The sequence below is a fragment of the Oncorhynchus gorbuscha genome, linkage group LG05 (assembly GCF_021184085.1).
Source record: "Oncorhynchus gorbuscha isolate QuinsamMale2020 ecotype Even-year linkage group LG05, OgorEven_v1.0, whole genome shotgun sequence".
Lineage (NCBI taxonomy): Eukaryota > Metazoa > Chordata > Actinopteri > Salmoniformes > Salmonidae > Oncorhynchus > Oncorhynchus gorbuscha.
The window spans coordinates 70,811,781-70,831,970 of record NC_060177.1 but is presented as its reverse complement, the minus strand read 5'-3'; the positions used below and the strand labels follow the sequence as shown (position 1 = coordinate 70,831,970).

Sequence of the window (20,190 nt, the reverse complement as noted above, 5' to 3'; positions counted from 1 at the left end):
ATCAACAGTATTTTACCATACTGTATGTGACAGACCACAGTACACAAGCTTAGCAGCTAAGCTTCCTACTTCTCTGGGTGCAACCCAGGATAAACGTTCCCCACAACGGCTCGTAGGTTCACCGTCTACAGTAACTATACTATAGCTGCAGCAAAGCCCTCATCATTCAGCTCCAAACAGTCAGTTGGGTTAGTGATGGATCTAACTATGGGCCAGAGGGGAAGTGAGGTCCAAGGAGATACGTTGTGACTCAGCACTTTATTCAGCTACTGTAGCCCGACTTCCCCCACACAGGCCTGCCTGCATGGGGCCTACAGGATGTCTCAGGAGCTGTGTCTCAAATGGTACCCTATTCCCTATTTAGTGTTCTTACTGCCCTAAGGCTCTGGTCAAAAGTAACGCAATATATTATAAGGGATAGGGCGTCATTTGAGAACCAGTCAAGACCTTCCTTGTAGAAATATTAGTGTCAGTAAGATCGTACTTGAAACAATAGTGTATTTATATAATTTTTTTCAGATGAAGACATAATGAAGAAACACTGATATGAATCAAGACTGTTTATTCGTCCTCATAACCTGGTCAGTAGTTCCACCACGTCCTCTGAGCGCTAGCACGATAAAAAGCCACAATCACCATCCTGTATGACACAGCCAGAGGGCAGCATAAACTTCACACACACACACACGCACGCACGCACGCACACACACACACACACACACACACACACACACACACACACACACACACACACACACACACACACACACACACACACACACACACACACACACACACACACACACACACACACACACACACACACACACACACACACACACACACAGTAGCTCCTCTTAAAATTTGGCCTCTTTTTACCATCCCATAGTGGTACTGTGGCATAGGTCATAATGCATTTCAGAACAAACACATTGCATCATATGAGAGAGTGGAAATCCAGCTGTAAGCAGATTTGAGTAACTTCGGCATGCTTGCACATGCACCCCTTACTGTTCTGTCCCTACCCTTTCATTTGCTATGTACTGTATGTCAGAGGGGCTCAATTCACTGTAAGGTAAGCAACTGGCGCTAGAGACATTTTCAATCTAATTCACAAGCACCAAAACATGAGAAAGGTCTTCTCAACAAGTTGAAGTAGAGACCAGCAGTAAAAAGTTAATACGTTACATTTATGTTCAGATTCTTAGGTAGCCTATTGTTCATTAGTCTGTAGCTAGAACATACAAGAAATGCCACTGAGAAAGGGGAAGCGGATTCTCACAGTTTCAAAGCAGAACAAGGTTCTCGTAATAGAGGGTGATACATATGGAAACACACACACACACACACACACACACACACACACACACACACACACACACACACACACACACACACACACACACACACACACACACACACACACACACACACACACACACACACACACACACACACACACACACACACACACACACGCGTTCAACGTCAACAAGGATTCAAACTTTAACATCAGTAATATCGCTGTTTTACAAAACATTTTATAATGCGTCTTCATCACCTGACAGAATATCCCAAAAGTATTCACCATATTTATAAATTGGATACATTTAACAGATCATTTATATTACATGTTTATGTTATGTCATATGTTACTAGGACCGTCAATAATATTAAATGGGGTTCAAATGGACTCAAGATACAGTAAAAACACCACATTTCTCATTGCAGGACAGACCAAATATGCAAGCACCAAAAAACAGATGACCAATGAACATGCAGCTACTGTTTTCCCCCAACACAGTGCTGATTATATCCAGGGGTGAAAGTAAGCAGGTCCTGTACGGAGTACAGTGGGGGTACACTGTACCGGTAAAGCATGAGCCTGTCACAATGATTAAAACATAGTGATTCCAACTGTAGGCTTATATACTATTACTTATCATTACCGCATGAAGAATGAGCAAACAGACAAAAACGATTGGGTTACGCTCGAAAATGCAGCGTGGTTCGACAATAACACATACATTTGGCCAAGGCAGAGATAAGTGGCCGAGACGGGCGTGGACAGTAGAGGACGCATCAATTCAGGTTACAAGACTTTTGTAGGTCTAGTGAATAAGCATCACAGAATGTCATTCACTAAACGTTTTGGTGTTTTGCAACTGATGTCTCTTAGCATTTATCAAATGGCAGGTGCACAGTGCACGAATGCGGGAATTATTTTAGAGTCGAATAATGTGCGCGGGAAGCCTATAGTAGCCTTTTGGAGTAATTGTTTGACAATCAGATGAAAACATTATGACTGGTTGTGTTTATGATACATTAATAGGTAGGCCAATACATTTTAAAGTCAACAGTAATCTTTACTATTAGGTCACAGAGATCCTATTATTTTAATAGGGATTCTATAACTAATTATATTATTAGGCCCATAACAAAATGGCGTGCACGTGCACTCATAGGAGGTCCTCATTAAATATACTTTCACCCCTGATTACATTATAGTTGGTATGTAAGTAACATGTCTGAAGTTGTGGTTGTAGTTCAGTTGCAAGCAGATGGGGCTGTAGCTCACTGGTCCTTCCCATCATGGATCTGCTGCTGCATCTTATTTAGCATCTCTTGCATCCTCGCCAACTGCAGAGAGAGAGAGAAAGAAGGGGTGTGGGGTAGAGAGAAAGACAGAGAGAGAAAGAAGGGGGGTGGGGTAGAGAGAAAGACACAGACAGAGAGAGAAAGAAGGGGGTGGGGTAGAGAGAAAGACACAGAGAGAGAGAGAGAAAGAAGGGGGTAGGGTAGAGAGAAAGACAGAGAGAGAGAGAGAAAGAAGAGGGGTGGGGTAGAGAGAAAGACACAGAGAGAGAGAGAAAGAAGGGGTTGGGGTAGAGAGAAAGACAGAGAGAGAGAGAGAAAGAAGGGGGTGGGGTAGAGAGAGATACAGAGAGAGAGAGAAAGAAGGGGGTGGGGTAGAGAGAAAGACACACAGAGAGAGAGAAAGAAGGGGGGTGGGGTAGAGAGAAAGTGTGTGAGAAAGACACAGGGAAAGAGAGAAAGAAGTGGGGTGTGGTAGAGAGAAAGTGTGCGAGAAAGACACAGAGAGACAGAGAAAGAGAGAAGTTAGAGAGGAGGTAGAGAGAGAGTACGAGTGGTAATGCCATTTTTGTCCTTTCTAGGATCTCTCTGTAAACGGGAGACTATCCTGTATAGGTGATGCTACCCATGATGACATAGCAGTTTACCTCTTCATCTTTCATCTTGATGAGTCTGTCTGTCTCCACATCTGGGGTGGATAGGGGCAGGATGGGGATCGGGCTTTCCATGCGGTTGTCCTGCGTCAGTTTACTGAGGGGAAAAAACATAAGGAACATGAATACAGACAGATATAAACTATAAACCAAGCACCTCATACTTTCAGCACTCTGTCTGACCTCTACAACAGGGTTTCCCAAACTCCTTCCTGAGGCCCCCTCTGGGTGCACATTCTGGCTTTGCCCTAGCTTTGATTATTTAAAGCTACTGTGTAATGCTAGGGCAAAAAAACAAAATGTGCACCCAGGGGGGGTGGCCGGGACCGAGTTTGGGAAACCCTGCTCTACAGTATACACACAGACGCACATACCTGGTCATGTCCTGTATACACTGGGCTCTGTAGTTCTCATAGTGCACATCACATGTCACATCTTTGAGGTCATGCATGTGAGAGCGAATCAACATGTTCCTCAGCTTCACAAAGTCACAGTGAGACTGGTTCTCCACTGAAACACAAACACAAACAGACAGAAAGACTGGGTCATTTTACACTGACATGATTTGCTTAGATAAAAAATTCCACTCTGTTGTATCCACCAGCAGTGATGCACTATATCCTATTAGGAACAGGGCGTTTTCTGAGCAAGAAAACTGAGCCTAATCATAATGCATTGGTTGAGACATACAGGTAGATCGAGGTTGTTTTTCATAGTTTGAGTTTCAGTCATTTTTCTTTCAAAAATGTTAATAATATGTGAGGAATGTTCACCATGCAACTCAAAGAGTCAAAGCCCTGAGTAATATTGATCTGTGTCCTCCATTGTTGTCACCCACCTTCCACAATACCCCATGGATAGAGTCTCCCTCTCACTCTCTGGCCCCTGGCCTCAACCACTGTGTTACTGCCAATCACTGCTAACGGACAGCACTCCTACACACACACACGTGCGCACACACACACAGGTTAGGATTTGGCATGATAGATTGACATGTTAGAAGGTATGGTTGAGTTTAGAGTTCTTGTTCAGCTCAGAACTCTATTCTTAATGTTCGGTCTCCAGTTGTGTGTCTCACCTTCAGTTCTTTGTCCAGTTGTTTGAACTCCTCGTCCTCATCAGAGTCACACTCTGGAAACTGGTACACCTTAATGCCAAACCTCTCAATTTCCTCACGGACCTACATGCACACACACACGAACACACACACGCGCGCAAACACGTGACACCACACATTGTGCTGGGTGAGCAACTTCCTAAGGTTCGTGCATCCAATCTTCCAATCATAATGTGACACCTGCTTCAGCAGTTTTAGTCTATCTGCTGTGTTGAACTCACCCTGTCTTTGAGTTTCTTGATCTCATTGGGAGTGAGACAGTCAGCCTTGGCAATGAGAGGAACCACGTTCACCTTCTCATGGAGAGCCTTCATAAACTCAACATCTACTGGACGCAGTCTGCAAGGGAGAGGAGATACCCCGCCTGGTCAGAGTATGTGGGTGTGTACCTGCAGGCACGTGTGAGTTTTCATGGAGACTAAGTGCATTCTGACTGAGGTAGACAGTAATAACAGTGTTTGCTGGTTGAGTTGTATTGGTGCTGTTTACATAGTATCCTCCTGTCATCACACTCAGGATGTGTTATTACTATCTATACCTGTCATTACACTATCACATTCCTGTGTATGTATGTGTGTGTGTGAGTGTGTGCGTGTGTGTGTTTGTGTTACCCGTGTCCGAACGCAGGAATAAAGTAGAGGCAGCAGTGGACTCTGTTGTCCTGTATATTCTTCCTGTTCAGTCCACTCTCATCTCTGAAGTACTGCTCAAACTGCTGGTCGATGTAGTCTGTGATCGGCTTCCAGCTATATATATATATATATATATATATATACACACACACACACACACACACACAACCACACGCGCCAAAATCAGTCAAGGCTTACAGGAATATCAAAATAGAGTTGCACACTATATACAAGTTCCCAGTAATTCATAACCCTGAAGTAGGCAATGTGATGCTGAAACGTTGGTGGTTTTTATATTGTGACTCTCTATATATATTTTTCATAGCCTACAGTTTATTTTCGATTAGTCAGCATCTCTACTAACATTTTTGGGTGTGCGCCAGCTCATGTTTACAGGAGCGACATACAGTGGGGCAAAAAAGTATTTAGTCAGCCACCAATTGTGCAAGTTCTCCCACTTAAAAAGATGAGAGAGGCCTGTAATTTTCATCATAGGTACACTTCAACTATAACAGACAAAATGAGAGAAAAAAAATCCAGAAAATCACATTGTAGGATTTTTTATGAATTTCTTTGCAAATTATGGTGGAAAATAATTATTTGGTCAATAACAAAAGTTTATCTCAATACTTTGTTATATACCCTTTGTTGGCAATGACAGAGGTCAAATGTTTTCTGTTAGTCTTCACAAGGTTTTCACACACTGTTGCTGGTATTTTGGCACCATTCCTCCATGTAGATCTTCTCTGGAGCAGTGATGTTTTGGGGCTGTCGCTGGGCAACAGACTTTCAACTCCCTCAAAGATTTTCTATGGGGTTGAGATCTGGAGACTGGCTAGGCCACTCCAGGACCTGGAAATGCTTCTTACGAAGCCACTCCTTTGTTGCCCGGGTGGTGTGTTTGGGATCATTGTCATGTTGAAAGACCCAGCCACGTTTTATCTTCAATGCCCTTGCTGATGGAAGGAGGTTTTCACTCAAAATCTCACGATACATGGCCCCATTCATTCTTTCCTTTACACGGATCAGTCGTCCTGGTCCCTTTGCAGAAAAACATCCCCAAAGCATGATGTTTCCACCCCCATGCTTCACAGTAGGTATGGTGTCTTTGGATACAACTCAGCATTCTTTGTCCTCCAAACACGACGAGTTGAGTTTTTACCAAAAAGTTATATTTTGGTTTCATCTGAGCATATGACATTCTCCCAATCTTCTTCTGGATCATTTAAATGCTCTCTAGCAAACTTCAGATGGGCCTGGACATGTACTGGCTTAAGCAGGGGGACACGTCTGGCACTGCAGGATTTGAGTCCCTGGCGGCGTAGTGTGTTACTGATGGTAGGCTTTGTTACTTTGGTCCCAGCTCTCTGCAGGTCATTCACTAGGTCCCCCCATGTGGTTCTGGAATTTTTGCTCACCGTTCTTGTGATCATTTTGACCCCACGGAGTGAGATCTTGCGTGGAGCCCCAGATCGAGGGAGATTATCAGTGGTCTTGTATGTCTTCCATTTCCTAATAATTGCTCCCACAGTTGATTTCTTCAAACCAAGCTGCTTACCTATTGCAGATTCAGTCTTCCCAGCCTGGTGCAGGTCTACAATTTTGTTTCTGGTGTCCTTTGACAGCTCTTTGGTCTTGGCCATAGTGGAGTTTGGAGTGTGAATGAGGTTGTGGACAGGTGTCTTTTATACTGATAACAAGTTCAAACAGGTGCCATTAATACAGGTAACGAGTGGAGGACAGAGGAGCCTCTTAAAGAAGAAGTTACAGGTCTTGCTTATTTGTAGGTGACCAAATACTTATTTTCCACCACAATTTGCAAATAAATTCATAGAAAATCCTACAATGTGATTTTCTGGATTTTTTCCCTAATTTTGTCTGTCATAGATGAAGTGTACCTATGATGAAAATTACAGGCCTCTCATCTTTTTAAGTGGGAGAACTTGCACAATTGGTGGCTGACTAAATACTTTTTTGCCCCACTGTACAAGATTAATTTCCACTATCATTCCTATTTTAGGTCAATCTTCTATCCCAGTGTTTCCCAACTCCAGTCCTAGAGTTCCCCAACAGCACACATTTTTGTTGTAGTCCCAGACAAGCACACCTGATTCAACTTGTCAACTAATCATCAAGCCCTTATTGAGTTGAATCAGGTGAGTTTGTCTGGAACTACAATAAAAATGTGTTCTGTTTGGGGAGCTCAAGACTGGAGTCGGGAAACACTGTTCTCACCTGTAAAGAAGCCTCAAAGAGATTTAGCTCACCATTCATTGTTGTTGACAGCGTCTCCAAAGCCTGGCGTGTCTACAATGGTCAACTTGAGCTTCACTCCTTTCTCCTCAATGTCCACTGTATGCTTAATGATCTCTACTGTCTGGTTGATACGCTCTGAGAGAGGGAGTGATGGATAGAGAAAGGGAAGAGAACCTCTAATGAGATGGCATTTTAAAATTGCTCGAGTTTACATTTTAATGTGTGTGTGTGTGTTACTCACCCTCAGCGTTGAGTAGTTTCCTGTCCTTGTACAGGTCTGTGAGGAACAGGCTGTTGACAAGAGTAGATTTACCCATACCAGACTCCCCTGTAACATGATATACATATTACATACACTGAACAAAAATATAAGAGCAACAATTTCAAAGATTTTACTGTGTTACAGTTCATATAAGGAAATAAATCAATTTAAATAAATTCATTAGGCCCTAATCTATGGATTTTACGTAACTGGGAATAAAGATATGCATCTGTTGGTCACAGATACCTTCAAGAAAAAGGTAGGGGCGTGGATCAGAAAACCAGTCAGTATCTGGTGTGACCACCTTTTGCCTCTTGCAACGTGACAAATCTCCTTCACATAGAGTTGATTGTGGCCTGTGAAATGTTGTCCCACTCCTCTTTAATGTGCAAAGTTGCTGGATATTGTGTCAGGAAATGGAACACGCTGTCGTACATCCAGAGCATCCCGAACAGGCTCAATGGGTGACATGTCTAGTGAGTCTGCAGGCCATGGAAGAACTGGGACATTTTACACTTTCAGGAATTGTGTGCAGATCCTTTCGACATGGAGCCATGCATTATCATGCTGAAACATGAGGTGATGGAGGTGGATGAATGGTACAACAATGGGCCTCAGGATCTCATCACTGTATCTCTGCATTCAAATTGCCATCAATAAAATGCAATTGTGTTTATTGTCCGTAGCTTATGCTGCCCATACCATAACCCTGCTGCCACCATGGGACACTCTGTTTACAACATCTGCCCGGCTGCACAGTTGAAATCTGAATGAATTTGTGAAGAGCACACTCCTCCAGCATGCCAGTGGCCATCGAAGGTGAGCATTTGCCCACTGAAGTCTGTTACGACGCCAAACTGCAGTCAGGTCAAGACCCTGGTGAGGACAACTAGCAGGCAGATGAGCTTCCCTGAGACTGTTTCTGACAGTTTGTGCACAGTTTCATCAGCTGTCCAAGTGGCTGGTCTCAGACGATCCCACAGGTGAAGACAACGGATGTGGAGGTTGTTACGTGGTCTTCGGTTGTGAGCCCGGTTGGACGTACTGACAAATTCTCTAAGATGACTTTGGAGGCGGCTTATGGTAAAGAAATGAGCATTTCATTATCTGGCAACAGCTCTTGTGGACATTCCTGCAGTCAGCATGCCAATTGAACGCCTCCACAAAACTTGAGACATCTTTGGAATTGTGTTGTTTGACAAAACTGCACAAACTGCACATGCCATTAGAGTGGCCTTTTAATGTCCCCAGCACAAGGTGCACCTGTTTAATGGTCATGCTGTTTAATCAGCTTCTTGATATGCCAAACGTGTCAGGTGGATGGATTATCTTGGCAAAGGAGAAATGCTTACTAACAGTGATGTAAGAAAACAAATTTGTGCACAAAATGTGAGAGAAATAAGCTCTTTGTGCACATGAAAACATTTCTGGGATCTTTTATTTCAGCTCATGAAACATGGGACCAACACTTTAGATGTTATACTGAACAAAAATATAAACGCAACATGTTTCTAAACAACCACCAACACACATAGACACACACGGCCATCAACACTAACACTGAGTCAACATTCATGAAAACACATTAAGTACTTAATATCACTGTGTTGTTTTACTTTTACTACAGTAAATGCTACAAACAATACTTTCACTGACCGGCGACCATGAGAGTGAAGTCAAAACCCTTTTTCACTGACTTCCTGTGCACCTGGTTAGGGAGGGTGGCAAAGCCCACATACTGCTTCTCCTGAGAGAGAGAGAGAGAGAGAGAGAGAGAGAGAGAGAGAGAGAGAGAGAGAGAGAGAGAGACAGCGAGCGGGACAGAGAGAGAGACAGCGAGCGGGACAGAGAGAGACAGAGAGAGAGAGACTCAGTCACACACGCACAATAGGTAAATGAACATACAATATCCTCAGTCGGATATCTATTCAAAGCAACATTCCTAAGACCTAAATAAATTAGAGAAAAATTGCCATTTAAATTTCGAATAAAGCTCAAATTCAAACTCAACTCACAGTCAACCCACAAATCCCTTGACAATAGCAGGGGAGAAAGTCTAAGACTGGGCGCTGCGCTTTTTCCACAAACACCAACAGACACACAAACACACACACATAAAAAACACAGACACAGTGAGAGAAAGAGAGAGAAAAGTATGACTGATCTATAACATTTCCACAACACAATGGCTGTCTATCTTGCAGCTCTCCTCATCCCCTTCTGACACCATTCACACATCATCCAAAGCTTCTCCTTACTCAGAATCTACAGTACTGAAGACCCCATACACCCCCTCCCACACACACACACACACACACACACACTAACAGCCTTACCAGTCTACCAAGGCCAGAGTCTGACAGCCAACGGGGTGACAAAGGCTGTATTGACCAGACATAAATGGCCTATTTAAAACCCCAAACAAACACAAACATGCCAAAGAAATACTCAGTCAGGGTCTATAACAAGTTGTCATAATTTGTCATGTGCACAGCTCCTGGGGCAAGGCTTACATACACAAAGAAGCATACACACGGTCACAGCATACATAGACATGGAAGAGAGCTCGTGCTGAAGTCACACACACAGAGAATTGGGAAATCTATATCAATGAGTAATCATACAAACATCTGACTTACTTCTAGGGTGTGTGTGGGAACAACTATGCCACAGTCAGAACACACAAACTACCCAGAAATCTGTCATGAACGCATCAAGACATAACTGAAGAAAACAGTATGTTCTATATTCCATACTAATATGACATGTTAGAGAGAGAAGATGGTGTTTCTATGAGAGTTTACTGACCTGTGTGTGTGTGTGTGTGTGTGTGTGTGTGTGTGTGTGTGTGTGTGTGTGTGTGTGTGTGTGTGTGTGTGTGTGTGTGTGTGTGTGTGTGTGTGTGTGTGTGTGTGTGTGTGTGTGTGTGTGTGTGTGTGTGTGTGTGTGTTAAATGTCAATTTCTCTTTGACATTGACCCCCTCTCCCTTCTCTTTCCTCTCCTTTACTTTCTCTCTCCTCTCATTCCCTATCCTCTCTCGCCTGTCACGTTCCAGTTCTTTACCTTCCGCCTCGCGGTTCTGACTCGAGGGCACAGCAAGCGCTCCACTAGTTTCTCCTGCAGCATGATAGCATCCATAACAAGCCAGCACGACACCAACAGGGAAAAGGTTTTCCAAAGGACAAAAACAGAGCAACCTCCTCACAACGCTTCTCTTATGCACCCCGCTACTCTCTACCTCTCCGTCAGTCCACTCTCTTCTCAATACACACACCACTTTCCTGTTCTCCCTCACTATGTCTTTGTTCCTACTACTCTCCTCCTCTCTCTCTCTTTCTTTCTCCCCTCTGTCCCACAGCGCTCTACTGCTCCCTGTTCAGACAGGTAGGTGGGGAATTCTGAGAGGGAGAAAGGGAGAGAGCGAGAGCTAGGGGGGTAGACAGGAGGAAATAAAATGGTAGGACAGAGTGAGAGAGGTAGTAAGAGGTAGCAATTTAGTGGAGGAAGAGAGGGACGGAGGGGGAAACTGAAGGAATAAAATACACTCATTCATTCACCACATAGTCCCTCCCCATTTTCCACCATTAGAAAAATAAAGCATTCACTGCTACAGTAATGACCTACAGTATAGCAGCCCAGAGCAGAAAGTGCACAAAAGAGAGAAGCAGACAGACAAGAGAGGGCTAAATAATCTAGCCCATATCTGACCCTAATAGTGATAAATTGTCAAAGAACAACACAGTGTCCTATAGCAGAGACACAAACTCTCTTTCAAGTGTGGACTTGTAAAAGACAGTAAGTAACCTGTCACACAGAGCTGAGTGAAGCTTAAAGGACCTCTTAACCCAGCCCTGGGATGACGATAGCGAGAGATGTGTGACTCAATGGCTATATGAAGAGACGAGCCGACGTCTAGACTGGACATCAGCCATACAACAAAAGGCCCCTGCTGTGGAAATTACACTAAAAGTATCAAAGGACACATTCTCTCATTAAGTTAAATCAAAGTTTATTGGTCACATAAACAGTTTAGCGGGTGTTATAGTGGTGCAACAAAATGCTTATGTTGCTTGCTCCTAAGAATCCAGTCAAATGTCAATTAAAAGAACGGGGGGACGAATCTTGGATGTTCAACCCAAATAGCACTGTAGCTGTATCAAAATGCAATCTATACATATGTACACCGGGGGAATTTACACAAGATAAGCTCATGTAGATTCAATAAAGTGTGAGCTACAGTATGTCGTGAATCCAGTATATAAATAAATATGCTGTAACGAGTGTCGTCGGAAGGATGAGACCAAGGCGCAGCGTTCTTTGAGTTTCACATAATTTATTAACGAAATGAAACTTTAGAAAAGACAAAACAATAAAGAATACAACGACCGAACAGCTCCGTTGTGCAAACTACCTGCACCCAAACAAAGAACAAGATCCCACACAGGAGGAGGGAAAGGGCTGCCTAAGTATGATCCCCAATCAGAGACAACGATAGACAGCTGCCTCTGATTGGGAACCACACGCGGCCAGAAACAAATAAATAAAGAACATAGAATGCCCATCCAAATCACACCCTGACCAAACCAAAATAGAGACATAAAAAGGCTCTAAGGTCAGGGCGTGACATATGCAGTTTGTATAAACATTATAACTAAAATACAATGTACATTAGTAGAAATATTTTAATAAACTATGTCGGGGATACAGTATTCACCCGGGTGCTGAATGCAGCCCGACAGAATGCTCTCAATGGTGCATCTGTAGAAGTTTGTGAGGGTCTTAGGGGCTATGCCGAATTTCTTCTGCCCCTGAGGTTGTAGAGGCGCTGTTGCGCCTTCACCACAATGTCGGTGTGGCGAGACCATTTCAAGTCCTCAGTAATGTGCACGTTGAGGAACTTGAAGATTTTGACCTTATCCACTGCGGCCCGTCGATGAGGATGGGGGCGTGCTCCCTCTTCTGTCTCCTGGAGTTCACAATCTGCCCCTTTGTTTGGTTGACGTTGAGGGAGAGGTTATTTTCCTGGCACCACTCCACCAGGGCTCTAACCTCCACTCTGTAGGCTGTCTCACCATTGTTGTTAATCAGGCCTACCACTGTTGTGTCATCAGTAAGCTTGATGATTGAGTTTGAGTCGTGCGTGGCCACACAGTCATGGGTGAACAGGGAGTACAGAAGGGGGCTGAGCACACACCCCTGGGGAGCCCCTGTGTTGAGTATCAGCATGGCGGAGGTGTTGTTGCCGACCCTCAGGAAATCTAGGATCCACTTGCATAGAGAGGAGTTCAGACAGAAGGCCATGGGCTTAATGACGAGCTTGAAGGGCAGTATGGTGTTAAAAGCTGAGTTGTAGTCTATGAACAGCATTCTGACATAGGTGTTCCACTTGTCCAAGTGGGATAGGGTGGTGTGTAGTGCAATGGCGATTGCGTTGTTCATAGATCTGTTGGCGCAGTATGCAAATTGTAGTGGTTAAGGGTGTCGGGTATGGTGGAGGTAATACAATCCCCGACTATCCTTTCAAAGCACTTCATGATGACAGAAGTGAGTGCTACGAGGCAATAGTAATTTATTCGGTTAACTTGGCTTGCTTGGGTACGGGAAGAATGGTGGCCATCTTTAAGCAAGTGAGGACTACAGTCTGGGATAGTGAGAGGTTGAAAATGTCTGTAAAAACTCCAGCCGGCTGGTCTGCGGATGCTCTGGGGGCGCAGCTTGGAATGCCATCCGGGCCAGCAGCCTTACGACGGTTTACACGCTTGAAGGTCCTACTCACTTCGGCTACACAGATTGGCAGCCCGCAGTCCTCGTGAGCAGCGGGGGCACACGTCGTCGTCTCTGTGTTTAGCATGTCTGAGCGTGAGGCATCAGTGACCGTGACGTGGCTAGTTTTACTTTTATAATCCGTATTGTCTTAAGTCCCTGCCACATGCGTCTCGTGTCTGAGGCGTTGAATTGCGACTCTTTACCTGTACTGTCTTTTTGCCTCTTTGATTTTCTTGCGGTGGTCATAGGTGGTCTGCTCATATTTCCAGACACTCTACTGTGGTTAAATGCGGTGGTTTGCGCTAATAGCTAAACGCTATTTGCGTTTTTGGTTTGGGTATGTTTTAATCATCACTGTAGGAACAACATCCTCTATCCACTTCCTGATGAACCCAGATAGAAAGTAATTCAATTTGCCTAATTTATTCCCAGAGGTGGCCCAGAACATATCCCAGTCCACGTGATCAAGACAGTCTTGCAGCATGGATTCCGATTGGTCAGACCAGCGTTGTACAGACCTTAACACAGGTGCTTCCTGTTTTAACTTCTGCCTATAGGCGGGAGGATCAGAATGGAGATGTGGTCTGATTTGTCAAAGGAGGGGTTTGTATCCATCTCGGAATGGAGAATAACAAGGATCCAATGTATTTTTCCTGTGAGTGAGGAAATAGATGTTCGAAATTCGGGAGACGTTTCGGGAGACGTTTCCTCCTACAAGAAATGAGGCCTCGAGATATGTTGTTTCCAATTTGTTAGAAGTCCTGTGTAATTCCTTGCGGTGTTGGCTTGTTGGGGGATGTAGACAGCCGTGAGACCAACATGCACTCCACACACTGTGAAACAGGACAGGGCGTGGTGGACAATTGTTGCCAGATGTGGGCCCATGGTGTGTGTGTGTGTGTCTGGGTTCAGTGGTGATATCTCAGCTAAGCTACCACTGGAGGACAGACATGGGGTTCAAGACAAATGGAGCTAAGAAAGCTATGGTACCCCAGACAGAGTGGGCAACATCAATCTCCAAGGCATTCCTAATCGATTACCAAACATTTCTTTAAAAAAAAACAACGATACAGCCTTGCATTCCTCTTTTTGATTTGTTTCACGCTGTATGTGGTAGGTGCACTTGACTCAGCAGTCCTAGCGCTGGGAAGGCAAAGTGTTCCCATTTTGAACCATTTCATGTGCCTGAAGGTAAAACCCTGCCTACCCGGCAGGCCCAGAGAGCAAATCAAGTGTACATATAGGCCTTCCGTTGGCCAATCAGATAGCGTAAGGTAAAAACAAGTCATGAGGTCGAAGGAATTGTCCGTAGAGCTCACAGACAGGATTGTGTCAAGGCACAGATCTGGGGAAGGGTACCAAAACATTTCTACAGGATTGAAGGTCCCCAGGAACACAGTGGCCTCCATCATTTTTAAATGGAAGAAGTTTGGAACCACTATGGCTCTTCCTAGAGCTGGCCGCCCGGCCAAGCTGAGCAATCGGAGGAGAAGGGCCTTGGTCAGGATGGTGACCAAGAACCCGATGGTCACTGTGACAGAGCCCTAGAGTTCCTATGTGGAGATGGGAGAAACTTCCAGAAGGACAACCATCTCTGCAGCACTCCACCAATCAGGCCTTTATGGCAGAGTGGCCAGACGGAAGCCAGTCCTCAGTAAAAGGCACATGACAACCCACTTGGAGTTTGCCAAAAGGCATCTAAAGACTCAGACCATGAGAAACAAGATTCTCTGGTCTGATGAAATCAAGATTGTACTCTTTAGCCTGAATGCTAAGGGTCATGTCTGGAGAAAACCTGGCACCATCCCTATGGTGAAGCATGGTGGTGGAAACATCATGCTTTCGGGACATTTTCAGCTGCAGGGACTGGGAGACTAGTCAGGATCGAGGCAAAGATGAACGGAGCAAAGTACAGAGAAGATCCTTGATGAAAACCTGCTCGAGAGCGCTTCGGACCTCAGAATGGGGTTTGTCATTATGGGGTATTGTGTATAGATTGATGAGGGGAAAAACTATTTAATCCATTTTAGAATAAGGCTGTAACGTAACAAAATGTGGAAAAAGTCAAGGGGCCTGAATAGTTTCCAAATGCACGGTATTATTAGCAGCTTGTGTCTTTTTTAATATCAGAGAATATTTCATTTTTTCTGGTCATAGGAGTAACAGGCAGAAATAATGCATTGTAACTTGAGTTTTGCCGTCAGCTGGAAGACTGCCCCCCTTTTCTCAGCGGGGGACTGGAGGGACGGTGAGTTGGGTGATAGACAGCCTCACCACTGCTCCCTCCCCTCAGACTGACCATCAGATGGAAGACTGTCCCCTTTTCTCAGCGGAGGGACTGGAGGGACGGTGAGTTGGGTGATAGACAGCCTCACCACTGCTCCCTCCCCTCAGACTGACCATCAGATGGAAGACTGTCCCCTTTTCTCAGCGGAGGGACTGGAGGGACGGTGAGTTGGGTGATAGACAGCCTCACCACTGCTCCCTCCCCTCAGACTGACCATCAGCTGGAAGACTGTCCCCTTTTCTCAGCGGAGGGACTGGAGGGACGGTGAGTTGGGTGATAGACAGCCTCACCACTGCTCCCTCCCCTCAGACTGACCATCAGCTGGAAGACTGTCCCCTTTTCTCATTGGGGGGACTGGAGGGACGGTGAGTTGGGTGATAGACAGCCTCACCACTGCTCCCTCCCCTCAGACTGACCATCAGATGGAAGACTGTCCCCTTTTCTCAGCGGAGGGACTGGAGGGACGGTGAGTTGGGTGATAGACAGCCTCACCACTGCTCCCTCCCCTCAGACTGACCATCAGCTGGAAGACTGTCCCCTTTTCTCAGCGGAGGGACTGGAGGGACGGTGAGTTGGGTGATAGACAGCCTCACCACTGCTCCCTCCCCTCAGACTGACCATCAGCTGGAAGACTGTCCCCTTTTCTCAGCGGAGGGACTGGAGGGACGGTGAGTTGGGTGATAGACAGCCTCACCACTGCTCCCTCCCCTCAGACTGACCATCAGCTGGAAGACTGTCCCCTTTTCTCAGCGGAGGGACTGGAGGGACGGTGAGTTGGGTGATAGACAGCCTCACCACTGCTCCCTCCCCTCAGACTGACCATCAGCTGGAAGACTGTCCCCTTTTCTCAGCGGAGGGACTGAAGGGACGGTGAGTTGGGTGATAGACAGCCTCACCACTGCTCCCTCCCCTCAGACTGACCATCAGATGAAGGCCATCAGTCCAGTAAAAAAATAAGATAATTATTATGCTCACTCCGCTGTGCCTCAAGTAATACAATACATGATGTATTACCAGCATGATCATATACCTACATTTTAAAAATATAATTTCAAAATGGTCTGAAATGAACAACATTGACAGGGAAATTCAAGCACAGCCAATATGCAGTGATAATGTATTGGGCCTATAGCTTACTGCACAAACCTCATTGCTACAGAACTGTTTTTAATTGGTTAATGTTGCATGTTTAAAAAAAATCTGAGCGGTAGATCTCAGCTTGCATTTTGACTCAGAAAGTGATCTTGAATCAGAAAAGGTGACCACTGATCTATGGTATGTTATTTTAACTACTAATCAAGCCCTTGAATAGCTGTATCAGATGTATTAGTGCTGGGTTGGAACAAAAGCCTGAAAAGCTGTGGCTCCCTAGGACCTCTCTTCATGGGATTGCTCCGAAGCTGTAATACCAATCTACATCACACGAGGGAGACAGATCAAAACAGAACAAGTAACATGATGAAGGCAGTTATCAACAGAAATGTATTGTGCTATGTAGATAAGCTACCATTTAAAGTAAGATATAAGATATAAGAACACACATCAGATACCAGCATTTGAAAGAACTTGACTGGCTCTCAGGAGTGAATGAAAAAAGAGACAACATGAGCAGCAGATTTGTCAGGGTGTGTGACTGAACGGAAGCTACTGCTGCTCTGGTGTGTGTGTGTGTTTGGGGGGGGGGGTTTAGAAGATGAAGTAGGAGCGCAGGGGGTTAAAGGCAGAGGGTAGGGATGTGATGGGGTCCACTGTTCAACTATTTTTTTTATCTTAAGTTGTGTTTATTAATATTGCCCTTGTGTGAGTCTGTACTCATGTTCCTTATGTGTTTACTTCTCAGTAAACTGACACAAGACAACCGCGGGGGGGCAGGACCGAGTTTGGGAAACTCTGGTGTTAGGGACTGAGGATCCAGATAGCAGGGGCAGGGCGAGAGAGAGTTTTTTTTGTGTGTGTGTGTGTGTGTCTGTGGGGGAGATGGGGTTGGTGTCCTCTGAATAGAACAGATGTCCTAGAGTGACATCACAATAGCCCTCTTCAGGCCCCTCCCTCTCTCTCACTGGCCAGCTGTCCCGCTGGCCTCTGGTAGGACACAGCACAGGGAGTTCTCTCTCACCTTCACACACACGCACGGCCTGATGCACGTGCATACACATGTAAACATACACACATGGATACAGCCGACATCATCAGCTGGATAAAGTGAAAAAGTACATCTTGTGAACAGTGTTTAGGAGGCCACTGTGAAAGCCACTTATCAGGGACACAGTCAGGCAGAGATACTCATGTACATTCGGGCTCCCGAGTGGCGAAGCGGTCTAAGGCACTGCATCTCAGTGCTAGAGGCATCACTACAGACACCCTGGCTCAATTCCAGGCTGTCCCATAGGAGTCCCATAGGGCGGTGTACAATTGGCCCAGTGTTGTCCGGGTTTGGCCAGTGTAGGCCGTCATTGTAAATAAGAATTTGTTCTTATCTGACTTGCCTAGTTAAATAATAAATTTGCAATTAATTGCAAAGTCTCTCTTTGCCATGCAAATGAACTGAATCCCCCCCAAAACATTTCCACTGCATTTCAGCCCTGCCACAAAAGGACCAGCTGACATATATATATGCCATTTAGCAGACGCTTTTATCCAAAGCGACTTACAGTCATGTGTGCATACATTCTATGTATGGGTGGTCCCGGGGATCGAACCCACTACCCTGGCGTTACAAGCGCCATGCTCTACCAACTGAGCTACAGAAGGATTCTCTCGTTAATACAGGTGTGAATGTTGACGAGGACAAGGCTGGAGATCACTCTGTCATGCTGATTGAGTTCAAATAACAGACTGGAAGCTTCAAAAGTAGGGTGGTGCTTGGAATCATTGTTCTTCCTCTGTCAACCATGGTTACCTGCAAGGAAACACGTGCCGCCATCATTGCTTTGCACAAAATGGGCATCACAGGCAAGGATATTGCTGCCAGTAAGATTGCACCTAAATCAACCATTTATCGGATCATCAAGAACTTCAAGGAGAGCGGTTCAATTGTTGTGAAGAAGGCTTCAGGGCACCCAAGAAAGTCCAGCAAGCGCCAGGACCGTCTCCTAAAGTTGATTCAGCTGCGGTATCGGGGCACCACCAGTACAGAGCTTGCTCAGGAATGGCAGCAGGCAGGTGTGAGTGCATCTGCAGGCAGAGTGAGGCAAAGACTTTTGGAGGATAGCCTGGTGTCAAGAAGGGCAGCAAAAAATCCACTTCTCTCCAGGAAAAACATAAAGGACAGACTGATATTCTGCTAAAGGTACAGGGATCGGACTGCTGAGGACTGGGGTAAAGTCGTTTTCTCTGATGAATCCCCTTTCTGATTGTTTGGGGCATCCGGAAAAAAAAGCTTGTCCGGAGAAGACAAGATAAGCGCTACCATCAGTCCTGTGTCATGCCAACAGTAAAGCATCCTGAGACAATTCATGTGTGGGGTTGCTTCTCAGCCAAGGGAGTGGGCTCACTCACAATTTTGCCTAAGAACACAGCCATTAATAAAGAATGGTACCAACACATCCTCCGAGAGCAACTTCTCCCAACCATCCAGGAACAGTTTGGTGACGAACAATGCCTTTTCCAGCATGATGGAGCACCTTGAAATAAGGCAAAAGTGATAACTAAGTGGCTCGGGGAACAAAACATCGATATTTTGGGTCCATGGCCAGGAAACTCCCCAGACCTGGATTCCATTGAGAACTTGTGGTCAACCCTCAAGAGGCGGGTGGACAAACAAAAACTCACAAATTCTGACAAACTCCAATCATTGATTATGCAAGAATGGGCTGCCGTCAGTCAGGATGTGGCCCAGAAGTTAATTGACAGCATGCCAGGGCGGATTGCAGAGGTCTTGAAAAAGAAGGGTCAACATTGCAAATTTTGACTCTTTGCATCAACTTCATGTAATTGTCAATAAAAGCCTTTTGACACTTATGAAATGCTTGTAATTATACTTCAGTATTCCATAGTAACATCTGACAAAAATATCTAAAGACACTGAAGCAGCAAACTTTGTGTCATTCTCAAAACTTTTGGCCACGACTGTACGGTTCAAAAGTTTGGGGTCACTTAGAAATATCTTATTTTTGAAAGAAAATCACATTTCTTGTCCATTAAAATAACATCAAATTGATCAGAAATACAGTGTAGACATTGTTAATGTTGCAAATGACTATTGTCGCTGGAAACGGCAGATTTTTTATGGAATATCTACATAGGCGTACAGAGGCCCAGCAACCATCACTCCTGTGTTCCAATGGCACGTTGTGTTAGCTAATCCAAGTTTAGCATTTTAAAAGGCTAATTGATTATTAGAAAACCCTCTTGCAATTATGTTAGCACAGCTGAAAACTGCTGTTCTGATTAAAGAAGCAATAAAACTGGCCTTCTTTAGACTAGTTGGGTATCTGGAGCATCAGCATTTGTGGGTTCGATTACAGGCTGAAAATGGCCAGAAACAAAGACCTTTCTTCTGAAACTCGTCAGTCTATTCTTGTTCTGAGAAATGGAGGCTATTCCATGCGAGAAATTGCCAAGAAACTGAAGATCTCGTACAACGCTGTGTACTACTCCCTTCACAAAAGAGTGCAAACTG

General features: G+C 45.0%; 1 protein-coding gene across 2 annotated transcripts in view; it reads right to left on the bottom strand.

The window, feature by feature from the left end:
• Positions 1 to 365: 365 nt before the first annotated feature.
• Positions 366 to 20,190, bottom strand: part of LOC124036444 (septin-5-like) — a 33,154-nt gene continuing 13,329 nt past the window's right edge. Inside the window, exons 1-11 of one of the 2 annotated variants that reach the window (XM_046351040.1) lie at positions 10,580 to 10,934; positions 9,172 to 9,262; positions 7,495 to 7,581; positions 7,265 to 7,388; positions 4,977 to 5,111; positions 4,587 to 4,704; positions 4,327 to 4,428; positions 4,087 to 4,183; positions 3,623 to 3,758; positions 3,243 to 3,345; positions 368 to 2,640 (exon numbers count right to left, since the gene is read on the bottom strand). In XM_046351040.1, coding sequence (XP_046206996.1) covers positions 2,575 to 2,640; positions 3,243 to 3,345; positions 3,623 to 3,758; positions 4,087 to 4,183; positions 4,327 to 4,428; positions 4,587 to 4,704; positions 4,977 to 5,111; positions 7,265 to 7,388; positions 7,495 to 7,581; positions 9,172 to 9,262; positions 10,580 to 10,654 — 1,134 coding nt within the window. In that variant the 5' untranslated portion in view covers positions 10,655 to 10,934 and the 3' untranslated portion in view covers positions 368 to 2,574. Of the gene's footprint in view, positions 2,641 to 3,242; positions 3,346 to 3,622; positions 3,759 to 4,086; positions 4,184 to 4,326; positions 4,429 to 4,586; positions 4,705 to 4,976; positions 5,112 to 7,264; positions 7,389 to 7,494; positions 7,582 to 9,171; positions 9,263 to 10,579; positions 10,935 to 20,190 lie in introns of those variants that run through there. The other variant, XM_046351041.1, reaches the window with a different exon arrangement.